The sequence below is a fragment of the Ochotona curzoniae genome, unplaced genomic scaffold (assembly GCF_017591425.1).
Source record: "Ochotona curzoniae isolate NIBS_2020 unplaced genomic scaffold, NIBS_Ocur_1.0 contig_3622, whole genome shotgun sequence".
NCBI classification, from domain to species: domain Eukaryota; kingdom Metazoa; phylum Chordata; class Mammalia; order Lagomorpha; family Ochotonidae; genus Ochotona; species Ochotona curzoniae.
Genome location: NW_024465926.1, coordinates 13,485,890 through 13,498,860, shown reverse-complemented (window position 1 = coordinate 13,498,860; position 12,971 = coordinate 13,485,890). Strand labels below are relative to the sequence as shown.

At 40.0% G+C, this 12,971-nt stretch overlaps 1 protein-coding gene across 3 annotated transcripts in view; it reads left to right on the top strand.

Moving 5' to 3' along the window:
• NFATC3 (nuclear factor of activated T cells 3) overlaps positions 1-12,971 on the top strand; it is a 96,910-nt gene that overhangs the window by 52,753 nt on the left and 31,186 nt on the right. For all 3 annotated transcript variants that reach the window (XM_040982492.1, XM_040982493.1, XM_040982491.1), the window contains exons 5-8: positions 4,002-4,174; positions 7,396-7,536; positions 10,158-10,213; positions 11,194-11,320. In XM_040982492.1, coding sequence (XP_040838426.1) covers positions 4,002-4,174; positions 7,396-7,536; positions 10,158-10,213; positions 11,194-11,320 — 497 coding nt within the window. The remainder of the gene's footprint in view (positions 1-4,001; positions 4,175-7,395; positions 7,537-10,157; positions 10,214-11,193; positions 11,321-12,971) is intronic.

Sequence of the window (12,971 nt, the reverse complement as noted above, 5' to 3'; positions counted from 1 at the left end):
TGCCATTGTTTTCCTTTTCTGTTGTCTTTATCATATTTTCCATCTATAAGATTGTCTGGGCCCCAGAGCGATAGTCTAGAGGTTAAAGTCCTTGCATTGAATGCACTGTGATCCCTTGGGCGCCAGTGCTAATCCTGGCAGCCCTGCTTCCCATCTAGCTCCCTGCTTGAGGCCTGGGAAAGTGGTAAAGGCCAAAGCCTTGAGACCCTGTACCCACGTGGGAGACCTGGAGGAAGTTCCTGGCTCCTATCTTTGGATTGGCTCAGCTCCAGCCATTGTGGCCACTTGGGGAGTGAAAAATCGGACAGTAGATCTTCCTCTCTGTCTATCCTCCTCCCTTGTATATCTGCCTTTCCAATAAAAATAAATAAATCTTAAAAAATAAGACTGTCTCATGGTATAAATTGGCTGCTGGAGCTCTAGCCATTACAATCATATTCTCATAAGGAATAAGAGAAGAAAGATAAAGGGAGCTACTATCTTTCATTGATTATCTTTTTAGAAAAATAGATATTTATTTGTTTGAAAGAGTTGCAGAGGGAGAGTGAGATGTTCCATCCACTGACTCACTCTCCAAATGGGTATAATAGTCAGGGCTGACCCAGTCTAGAACAGAGCCAGAGATTACAGGCCCTCATGTGTTAGAACCATCTTCTACTACCTTCTCAGGCACATTAGAAGGGAGATGGATGGAAGCAGACAATTGGGTCATAAAGTAGTGTCTGTTTAGATTTCTGGCATCTCATAGTCAGTGTCTTAAGTTGCTATACCACAGAGCTCCAGTCCTTATTGATTATTTTGGTATGTAAGAAAGACTTAGGTTTGTGCTTTACCTCAGCACATTGCCACTTCTAACAGTATAATGGCTGGTTACTTAGACAGAAAAAAGTGCCAGTACTATGGTATACCAGATTAAGCTGTTATTTATAGTACCACAATCCCATATGAATACCAATTCAAATCTTAGCTGCTCCACTTCTGATATAACTCCCTGCTAATGCTGCTGGGAAAACAATGGAAAGTGGCCCAACTTCTGGGGCCCCTGTGCCTACTTGGGAGACCCTGAAGAAGCTCTTGGCTTCAGCTTGACCCAGCTTCAGCTGTTGTGGCCATTTGGGGAATGAGCCAGCTGATAGGAGACCCCTTTCTTTGTCTGTATAACTCTGTCTTTCTAAATAAATACAATGAATATTTGTTGGAGGGAACAAATATGAGAAGAAAGGATATGGGGTAGACAGCTGTCTAACCTGTCATAGCCACATGTGTGAAACCTAGACATTTCTGTTGTGGATGTTACTGTGAACGATAATGTGTATTTTGCTGAAAGTAGCAGTAGCATCTACCCAAAGGCTGGTGTGATAATAGTTCTATAACAAATAACAGGAAGAAAAAGAGAAATGGGAATTATTTTAAATAGAAAGCTAGGAAAATAAGTTTACACTGGAGTCAGGCATTGTGATGGCAATGTGTTAAGCCACTGCTTGGAAAGTGTCCCATATTGCAGTGCCTGGTTTCATGTTCCACTTCTACATCTTCTCTTTCTCCTTTGTTCCACGTCCCCCTCTTCTTCCTCTTCCTCCTGGCAGAATTAGAGAGAGAAGGAGATGACAGAAAGAAATCTTCCATCTGCCAGTTTACTCCCCAAATGACATTAGTGAGAGTTGGGGCAATACAAAGCCAGGAGTTTCCTCTGAGTCTCCCACATGAACACACAAGATCCCAAGGACTTAGACCATCCTTCACTACTTTCCCAGGTCATAGCAGGTACCTGAATCAGAAGCAGAGCAAGTTGGGCTTGAACCAGCACTCATCTTGGATGCCAGTACTGCAGGTGGAAGATTAATTTGCTATACCACACTCACAGACAAATCTAATCTAGCTTCCTTCTGATGCATACCTGTGAAGCAGGTGATGAATGGCTCAAGTGTCGTTCCTTTGTCAGACCTAAATGGATATCGGCCTGCTGGCTTCTGCCAGGCACAGCCTGAGCATTTGGGGACATTTGGTGGGTGAACTAGTACATGGAAGATCTATCTCTGCCTTTCATGTAATTAAAAATAAATAAATAAAACTTAAAATACAAATACCCTGAATTTAAGGCTATACAGATTATAATTACTTTAATTGAGCTGGACCATGTACTTCATAGAAACCAAAGGATAGAAACTTATTAAAGAGTTATTAAAGACCAGTATTTAAACTGTGGACCTCAGAGTCATCCTGCAAGATACTTTTAAGTGTAGGATGCCAGTATTGATGGCCTTGCCTAGAAACCTAACTCTGCTAAAAGACTTTCGCTCAATGTTTATTTAATGATCTCAGGAGCTTGCCCTAAGACCATTTTGGCACCATTTTGAAACAATTTGTTCAATACTGTTTTGACTGATTAATTTTTCAGTATTAGATAACAATTTCTTTTCTACAAATAGCAAGAATTTCTTTTCAATATTGCTTCCCTTTTTAATTTTTTAAAAGATTTATTTATTTATTTTTAGGATTTATTTATTTTTATTGGAAAGGCAGATATACAGAGAGGAGAATAGACAGAGAGGAAGATCTTCCATCCAATGGTTGATTCCCCAGGCAGTCACAATGGCTGGAGCTGAGCTGATCCAAAACCAGGAGCCAGGAAATTCCTCCAGGTCTCCCATGCTGGTGCAGAGTCCCAAGGCTTTGAGCCATCCTTGACTGCTCTCCCAGGCCACAAGCAGTGAGCTGGATGGGAAGCGGGCCTGCTGGGATTAGAACTGGCACCCATATGGGATCCCAGCGCATTCAATGCAAGGACTTTAACCTCTAGATTATCGCGTCAAGTCACTCGATGGATTATTTTTATTGAAGATGTATCAGTGAAAAAATGTAGAGATGCCAGTAATGATTTAGTTGAACCTATATTCAGTGCATCTTCTGACCTAGTTTTATTTATGATATGAAAGTGTTTTGGGGTCAGTGCCATGGCATAGTATGCTAAACTTCTGTTTTTGGTGCTAATAATATGGATGCCAGTAGTAGTCCTGGCTGTTCAACTCCTGATCCAGTGCCCTGCTTATGGCTTGGACTCAAGTCTTTGGGTCCCTGTACCCACATAGTAGACCCAAAGGAAGCTTCTGGCTCCTGTCTTCAGATTTGCTCAGTCCTGGCCATTGTAGCCATTTGCAAAGTGAACCAGTGGATGAAAGCTCTTTCACTCGTCTCTCCTTTTCTAGCTCTGCTTTTCAATTAAAAATAAAATAAGGGGGAGGGTTTGGGGAGGGGTTGGGGGAATCCCAGAGCCTATGAAACTGTATCATAAAATAAATTAAAAATAAGTTAAAAAATAATAAAACTTTTAAAAAAGTCTTTGCTTGCACTTTAGTGATTTAGTTCTGTATAATAAATTATGTCAGACATTAGTGCTTATAGTAATAATGTTTTCTCATTTTATGATTCCCCAAGTTGATTTGGCTTATCTGATTCATTCATTTGTTGTCAGCCTAGGTCACTCAAATACCTGAATTTTGGGGGAATTCAGATGGAATAAAAACATTGAAAATTACTAAGGTGGCTAGAAGGATTGGAGATTGTCTGGGCTTTCTTTCTCTCACTTTGTACATAATGCTTAGGACTCCATGACAGCAAAAATGACCAGTGCCAAGCTCACAGGTGTAATACAATCAGTTGGGAACACTCTTGCTTATTTAAGCAAGTTATAGACTAGCTTTCCAGGGGAGAAGGTCTGTTACCAAAAGGAGGAAAGGAGTGCATGTATAAGAAAGGGAGAAGCTGGCAACCATCTTTGTAAAAAATATGTCATTGTTTAACCCTGCACTGTTGTCGTACCAGAACATTTTTACTTCCTACTGTGAATAGCTGAGGAAGATAGGCATGCCTGTTTTTCTTTTTTGAACTGATTTTTGGTAGTTAGTTCTTCCCTGACAAAGTAATAATATCTATCTGTGCAATTGAGTTGTTTAGAGCTGATTATCAATAAACAAGTGAAAATGTTGCTTGTTTCTCTCTAGTATTGACTGTGCAGGTATTTTGAAACTCCGCAATTCAGATATAGAACTTCGAAAAGGAGAAACTGATATTGGCAGAAAAAATACTAGAGTACGACTTGTGTTTCGTGTACACATCCCACAGCCAAATGGAAAAGTCCTTTCTCTGCAGATAGCTTCAATACCTGTGGAATGCTGTAAGTGAGCTGTGTTTATGTTTTAAGATTTTGTTTAAAACAGTTGATTTTCTGCTTTGTTTATAATACAATGTTGCATCAAAAGTGCAAACTCAGGCACATTTGCTGATCTGACTTTTTTCTATGTAAACGATTAGCTAATGTTTTTAATAAGAGGAGTACTTATATTAGAAAATTAGAAAATGGCTTTTCACTTATTTTGACAACTCTGTCTTAATTATGTTTATGAGGAAGATATTTGCACCTGTGGATCCAATCAAGAAGGTATGATTTTGTTGCTTTCAGTTTTCTTTGTTTCATTAAATATCAACCTTCATGATAAAAGTTGGATTTCCTAACTACTTAAGATTTATAGAGTTTTTATTTTGTTCTACGTTCTTAATGTAATATTATTTACACCACTTTTTTGGTGGAAAAAGTAAATTTTTGTTCCCCTCTGATTTTTTTTTTAAGTTTATTTTATTTTTATTACAAAGTCAGATATACAGAGAGGAGGAGAGACAGAGAGGAAGATCTTCCGTCCAATGATTCACTCCCCAAGTGACCGCAATGGCCGGTGCTGTGCCGATCCGAAGCCAGGAACCAGGAACTCCCTCTGAGTCTACCACGCAGGTGTAGGATCCCAAGGTTTTTGGGCCATCCTCGACTGCTTTCCCAGGCCACAAGCATGGAGCTGGATGGGAAGTGGAGCTGCTGGAATTAGAACCGGCACCTATATGGGATCCTGGTGCATTCATGGCAAAGACTTTAGCCGCTTAACCACTGCACCACGCCCCCCCCTCTGATTTGTAAAGACATGATATAAGCAAGAGACCTTGAACTTGGAAATATATTTGACCCTTTAACTACTGTGAATCTGAGGCGATTAGCTGATATGGCTGAAATACTGAGACTGCATAGTTAAAATGTTAAAATGTTCTGATTCTACTCTCCCTGCTTCTTGAAATTCCATCTACCTGTAAATTATCAGTTCAGGATGTACATCCTCTCCCTGGGGACCTGGAACCATATACTGAAACCATCCCCCTTCCCAAGATTATATGAAGACTGACAACCAGAGGCGTGATCTCTGTCATTTCATGGACACAGAATGGAAGACAGAGTTATTTTCCTCTCTCTACTTTCTTATTCCTTTTTTATATTTATTTATACATGCATGCACAATGTATTTTTAAAGAAATTATATACTTGTGAGGCAGAAAAAAACAGTTCTGATTTACTGGTTCGTGCCCTAAATACCCACAATAGTTGAGGATAGGCCATGGCCCAAATCATGAGCCGAATCCGGGGCTAGAACCCCAATACTCTGATTTAGGACCCAGATATCTTACCTGCTAGGCCAATACCAGTCTGACACAATATTTTTATATCTTGTTTTGATGTCTGTGGTTACTATAGCAACATGAGCATTTTCCTCATTGTTACATATTTTTCAACCAATTATAAAACATGATTATGCCAGTTATTGAAAATTTGGGGACTGACATTGTGAGATATTAAGTTGATTGGCTGCTGAGATAAGGTATCCCAGTTAAAGCCAGTTAAAAGTCCTGGCTGCTCCACTTTTGCTCAAGCTCCCTAATAATGTGTCTGGGGAAGCACTGGCAAATTGCCCAAATATTTTGACCCCTGGCTTTTGCCTAACCTAACCCTGTGCTTTGCAACCCTCTGTGGATGGAAATGGTAGACTGTCTTTGGAGCTCTGCCTTTTAAATAGATAAATAAATGTTTTCGAAGGCTTCAGAGAATGTTTTTGCTGAAGCTGATGTTGCGATATAGTATGTAAAGCTGCCACCTGCAATGCTGGCATCCCATCTGGGTGCTGGTTCATGCCCTGGCTGCTGTACTTTCCATCCAGTCTCCTGATAATTGCCATTAAAGTAGCAGAATATTGCTGCACTGCTTGGGCCTGCCATCCATGTGGGAGACCCAGAAGACGCTCCTGCCTCCTGGCATCAGTCTGGTCCTGTGTGCATTGGTGGAGCCACCTGGGAAGTGATTCTACTATACCTGTAAAAGGGAGTTCCTATTATAAGTATCTGAAACTTTGAAGTACAGGTTGGTAGTTGGTGCATCTTAAGTGGTTATTGGTCCTAAGTACCAGATACAGTTTGTGAACAAGCCTATTTTAATATTTCCTTTGAATGGGACCGGTCGACTTCATGTGCTTTGAGACAAAATCCCAAGTAAAACTAGCAAACACTTGCTTTGCAAAAGTTATTGAAGGTTAAGTTTCTTTGAAATACTGTGTAGGGCCAGGTGTGATAGTGTAATGATAAAGGTCCTCTCCTTGAACGCACTAGGATCCTATATGGGCGCCGGTTCTAATCCCCACAGCTCCACTTCCCATCCAGCTCCCCGCTTGTGGCCTGGGAAAGCAGTCGAGGACAGCCCAAAGCTTTGGGATCCTGCGTCTGTGTGGGAGACCTGGAGAAAGAAGTTCTTGGTTCCTGGCTTCAGATCGGCACTGCGCTGGCCATTACGGCCGTGAATCATCAGACGGAGGATCTTCCTCTCTGTCTCTCCTCCTCTCTATAAATCTGCCTTATCCAATAAAATAAATAAATCTTTAAAAAAAGAAAAGAAATAATGTTGCAGCCAAACAAGACACAATTAGTAGAAAGAAAAGTAGTTGATACTTTTTGTTAAATTCTAGAAAGAAGCCTATTTACATAGGCATTTGATAAGAAGAGCTGATTAAAAAAAACCTAAGCAGCCAAAAGAAAAGTAACTTGAATCGCAAACAATTAAGAAAGGAAAGACAAAAATAAAACTCCCCAAAGTATGTTTTGAAACCAACCACTCAATATCAAAAAGTGGCACCAAGGACAGCTTTTATAAATGTGGATAACTTAAACAACAATTCTGTGTCGTAAAAAAATATTATTCGTTGTATCTGGGAAAACAGAAATGTGTAGTCACTTTAGAGACACTTAGAGCCTTGTCAAAAGCTTCGTTATTGGAATGTGGAATTCATGAATGTTTTGTTTATTCCATTGTTAGAAAATTATCCAAAATAGAAATGTTATATCACAGTCGTGATCTAATAGGTAGTTTGATCTTGAAGAGTTAACTTGATGTTTGCCCTACAGTATTCTGCAGAAACTTGTCTAAATTGTATGCAATGCGCTTAAATATATTTGATCTAGCATATATATATGTGTATATGAAAATTTTTTACTAATATTTTGCCTTTTGTCAACTCCTAAAAAAAAATCCAGCCCAGCGGTCTGCTCAAGAACTTCCTCATATTGAGAAGTACAGTATTAACAGTTGTTCTGTGAATGGAGGCCATGAAATGATTGTGACTGGATCTAATTTTCTCCCAGAATCCAAAATCATTTTTCTTGAAAAAGGACAAGGTAAATAGCATATGAATTGCTTGATGTCAAGCTAAAGGACAAGTGGTAAAATGAATGATTCAATAACACTAATCAGCAAAATTGGTCACTTAAAGCAGCAGGCATTGTATATGTACTATATTTTATTGTAAATCAAACATTAAATTTTCATATAAATGTTTTATTATCTTTAAGTATTTCTTTTTAAGGATTCATTTGAAAGAATGAAAAAGGGAAGGAGGGAGCTCCATCTACCCCCTGGCTCTTGGCTTTGCACTAGCTCATCTCTGGCTGTTGTGCACATTGGGGAGTGAATCAGCAACGTATGATCCTTCTTGCTGTCTCTCCCTCTCTCTTTCTGTAATTCTGCCTTTCAAATAAGTAAATAAATAAATCTTTTTTAAGAATTCTCCCAGCAATTCTACATATATATTCAAATAAACCTAGCCCAGCCCTGGTTAACAAGAATTGGGGGATTTCTCTTTCTCAAATGTGATTGCAGTTTCTCTTTTAACTCTCTACCTCTCAAGTGTTTTTAAAAAAAGAAAGATGCATCTGTTTAGTTTCCCAGCTTACTGACATTTCAATCATTTATGAAGTACAGATATATAGATTGATGCAGTGATGTAGATGCTGGCTCTGCATTGGAGCTACTCATTCCTGGGCTTGGAGCATTTGGAGGAAGGTGCAAATTTTATTTTTAAGCCTGGCACAATAGCATAGCGGCTAAAGTCCTTGCCTTGAATGCGTCGGGATCCCCTGTGGGCACCAGCTTTAATCCCGGCAGCTCTGCTTCGCATCCAGCTCCCTGCTTGTTGCCTGGGAAAGCAGACAAGGATGACCCAAAGCTTAGGGACCCTGCACCCTCATGGGAGGCTCAGAGGAGGCTCCTGGTTCCTGGCTTTGGATTGGCTCAGAGCTCCAACTATTGCAGCTGCTTGGGGAGTGAACCATCGGACGGAGGATCTTCCTCTCTGTCTCTGCTCCTCTTTGTATCTGCCTTTACAATAAAAATAAAATAAATCTTTAAAAATTTTTAATATTATTTACATAATTGAGAGGAATGAGTGCCGATTTGGGCCTCTGAATAGGATGGGGGAATCAGGTATGGAGGATGATGGGTGGAACACTTGTTTTAGTATTTTTTTTTTCTCTTGTGTCTGCAAGGGAGGAGGGGCTGAGGGCCACTCCTTACTGTCAAGCTATGTCAGCACGTGGGCATGAGGAGACAGACTTTTGATGGCACCCAAGAGACCCCATTGTGGGGAAGAGTGGTCTGAGGGTGTCACTTGAATAGTATTGATAGATCTGGGATGTCATCAGTTTCATTGCTCTCAGATTGAGAAAATCTTTCCAAGGTCTGTTGGTTGACCTTAGTGTATCCACAGACCCAGAAACATGCTGCAAAACTTGGACAGGAGAATAATTGTCCAGCCTGTTCTGCTTTCCAGCCTCTGACGAGGCAGTTGACATCCCCTCCTGTCCTAGATGAGCTGGCCATCATATCCCCTGTGTATCTCTGGATATACTGTCCACTGCACAGGCATCAGCAGCTGAAGAGGCCCAGTCCTGATACGTGCACTCTAAGGTCAGACCACACATCCTGTGATTTTTCCGTAGCCAAGGTCTGAGTCCAGAAGTCCACTTGGGGATTCCCCCAAGGAACCTCACCTAGGGTGACCTCAGACTTGACTTGTGTGTGTCAGCCAGTGCAACTCAAGTTAGTCAGTCACCTGCATTAATGGAGAGCATTTTCTAAAATAATGTGTAAGGGGTAGGTGTGGAACTGTGGCTCCTGGTGAAGAAAGGAGACACAAGGAGACATGGCTGTTGATTTTCAACATCTGAATTGTATCTCTGAGAAGCAATCAAGAGTTAGGTTATTTGGCTTTTCTTTCTTTCTTTCTTTCTTTGCTTATTTTTGGTGGCTGCATGGAGTACTTTGAGCAGTAGTTAGATAACATTAAGAGATAGCTGAGTTTTTTTTAGTAGTAACTGTTGTCCAAAGATGGAAAGGATTACCTTGTGAGGGAATGAATTTCTCTTCTCTTGAAGTACACAAACAAAAGTTGACTGTGCTTTGTAGGGCATAGTCAAGGATTTTCAAGAATCATTCAGTTAGATGGATAGAAGAACTCTGAGGGGCCCGATGAGGTAACCTACTGGCTAAACACTTGCCTTGTATCCGCTGGGATCCCATTGAGCACTGGTTCATGCCCTGGCTGCTTCACTTCCATCCAGCTCCCTGTTTGTGGCCTCGGAAAACAGTAGAGGGTGGTCCAAAATCTTGGAACCCTACATCCGTGTGGGAGACCTGGAAAAGTCTCCTGGTTCTGGATCAGCTACGTTTCAGCTGTTGTGGCCTTTTGGGGAGTGAACCAGCAGAGCAGCAGATGGAAGATGTTTCTCTTTGTCTCCTTCTCTCTGAATATCTGCCTTTCCAATAAAACAATAAATATTTAAAAAAAAAAAAAAAAAAAAAACTCCCTCAAGCTTTTTGACCTGGATAGTCCAAGATGTTTCTTCCTGTTTTTCCCTAAGAATAAGCTCTTGCTGATAAATTTGTGATAGTACATGCATTAGATTTTGTTATATGTTTTGTGAACTGGATTACTTTTAACTATAAATTGTTTCTTTCATAGATGGACGACCTCAATGGGAGGTAGAAGGGAAAATAATCAGGGAAAAATGTCAAGGGGTAAGATACTTAATTTTTAAATATTTGAGAAACTTAATGAGAAAATCGAATAATGCTACTTTATGAAATAGATAAGGAGTCCTTTGTTGGCTAATATAAAAGGAAATTAGAATTTTTAAAAACTTATGAATATATTTATGATATATTTTCCTGGTATTAAAATTTAAGAAAAATAAATGATTGTTATCTATTTTATGTAATAGAAAAAAAACTAGAATAATGAAGACTATGGGAAGGTCTTTATTGAAATTACCATTAATTTATTTCTCTAAATTCAGTGAAAAAATCCAAACATTCAGTAAAGATATATAGTGGGACAGAAGATAGTATTTAATATGCCAAGCTAAACTCTTCAGCCACTTGATTACGCCTTCCAGGTTTCTTTAGTGAAAATTGTGGTACTTTAATCTTGTTTGAGTAAATAGAATCTTCTTTGGGGTAGGGAGTATCATGCCCACAATGTATCCAAAGACTTGGGACAGTTAGATTGAAGGTTGCATTTGGTATGGGGCTATAGATTTTCGTCCTACTAGTTTAAACTTATTTTTTATATGATATATATTTTGTGTACTGCCAATTTAGACTATTTCAGTTATAAAATTTAAGGTAAGTCCAAACTGTAACATAATTTGGGAAATATTAAACATGATTAAAAATGAGAAAGAGCTTTTCTTTAGATGTGTGCCTTATTTGATAGTGTGGAAGACCTTTTATTTTCAGAAACCTTCTATTTTTAACAACACCTAGAAACCCAGTTGAGAGAATAAAAAACAGTTTTTCCTTGAATGATGGAAGGACCCTCTCTGTCAAGATTTTTAGCTGTGGGGTAGATCTCCAGATGACTTGCCTGACCAGTTGATGTACATGCTGATCTGTGGTGGGGGAGCCTGGATTATAACTCGTAAACTGCTCTGAGTTTAGCAGGTGTGTTTCATTTTTAGATCTGAGTGTAACACAATCTTGCTTTCCATGTTCCTTAGGCTCACATTGTCCTTGAAGTTCCTCCATATCATAACCCAGCAGTTACAGCTGCAGTGCAGGTGCACTTTTATCTTTGCAATGGCAAGAGGAAAAAAAGCCAGTCTCAACGTTTTACATACACACCAGGTATGAGGAGTTGTTATGATGGTTTACTGTCAAGCTTTGTTTTTCTTTTCTTTTATTTTAAGATTTATTTATTTATTTAAAGGCAGAGTTAGGGCAGTACAGAGAAAGAGAGAGAGCTTCCAAGCATCCATCTCTTAGCTCACTCTTCAAATGACTTGAACAGCTGAGCATAGGCCAGGCTATAGCCAGGAGCCAGGAATTTCTGTCTTCCAGGTCTCCCACAGGGGTAAAGAGGTGCAGGCACTTGAACTTTCTTTTCCTTCTTCCCAGGCATATTAAGCAGAGAGCTGGGCAGGAAATAGAAAAGTCATGATTTGAACCAGCACCTGTATGGGGTGCTGGTGCTTTCTTTAGTGACTTTCCTTGCTGTGTCACTGAGCTAGCCCCTTTTTCCTTCTCTTTTAATGCTCATTATTTCCATGTATTTAAGATGCAGGAAAAGAAGGAGCAAATATTTCATTCTTCAAATATCTGTTAATAGTCAAGGGTGGTCCATGGGAAAGCCAGGAGCATGGCACTATTATCTGAGTCTCCCTTGTGGTTGGCACAGTTCCAAGCACTTGAGCCATCTTCTGCTGCCTCCCACAATGCATTAGGAGGAGCTGGATCAGAAACAGAAATGCCAGTAGTTAAAACTGGCACCCCAAATAGCAGACTAACCTCTATGCCACAACACCTGCCCTTTTCATGTCTTTTTAAAGCCTGGTTATGTTTATCATATCCAAAGGCTTCATATGGTCCCAAATCCTAAAATTGAGTATTACTTACTATTATTGATAATGTTAATATGTTACCTGATAATAAAATAATTCAGAAAACTTTCAGAGAGATGCACATCTTTTGAAAGTGAACAACTGAGATGCTGGGCCCGGCACAGTAAGCTAGTGGCTAAAGTCCTCACCTTGCATGCCAGGGATCCCATATTGACAGTGGTTTGTGTCCTGGTGGCCACATTTCCCAAATAGCTCCCTGCTGTGGCCTGGGGAAACAGACAAGGGCAGCTCAAAGCCTTGGGACCCTGCATCCATGTGGGAGACACAGAAGAAGCTCCTGGCTCCTGGCTTTGAATTGGCTTAGCTCTGGCCATTACAGTTACTTGGGAAGTGAATCAGCAGATGGAAGATCGTCCTCTATTGTCTTTCCTCCTCTCTGTATATCTGACTTTCCAGTTAAAACAAAAAAAAATAAATAGCAACATTTGATTGGTAGAATCATAGTCTTAAAAGATCCATAAGAAACCTGTGCTATGACTTACAGATAAAACTACTGCTGGTGGTACGGGCTTCTCATATGGGCACTGTCTTTAGTCCTGGCTGCTCCACTTCTGATTCTTCCCATGCAGCTCAGCGAAGGATGGTATTAGGCCTCGGGCCAATGTACCTATGTGGAAGACCTAGAGGAAACTCCTGGCTCTTTGCCCTTTATGGCCATTTGGTGAATGGACCAGCAGATGAGATATAGCTGTCTCTCTCATTCTCTCTGTAATCTTGACTTAATGAATTTCAAGTAAAATAAATTTTTTTTTAAAAAGAGAAGCATTAGAACAAGACTCTCATAATAAGTTTATGCTTGTGGGAAAGCGTATTCTGTGTTCTAAGTAGTTAACTAAGCACACCAGCCTTCGGATTGTTATCGTTCTAATTAGGGGAGA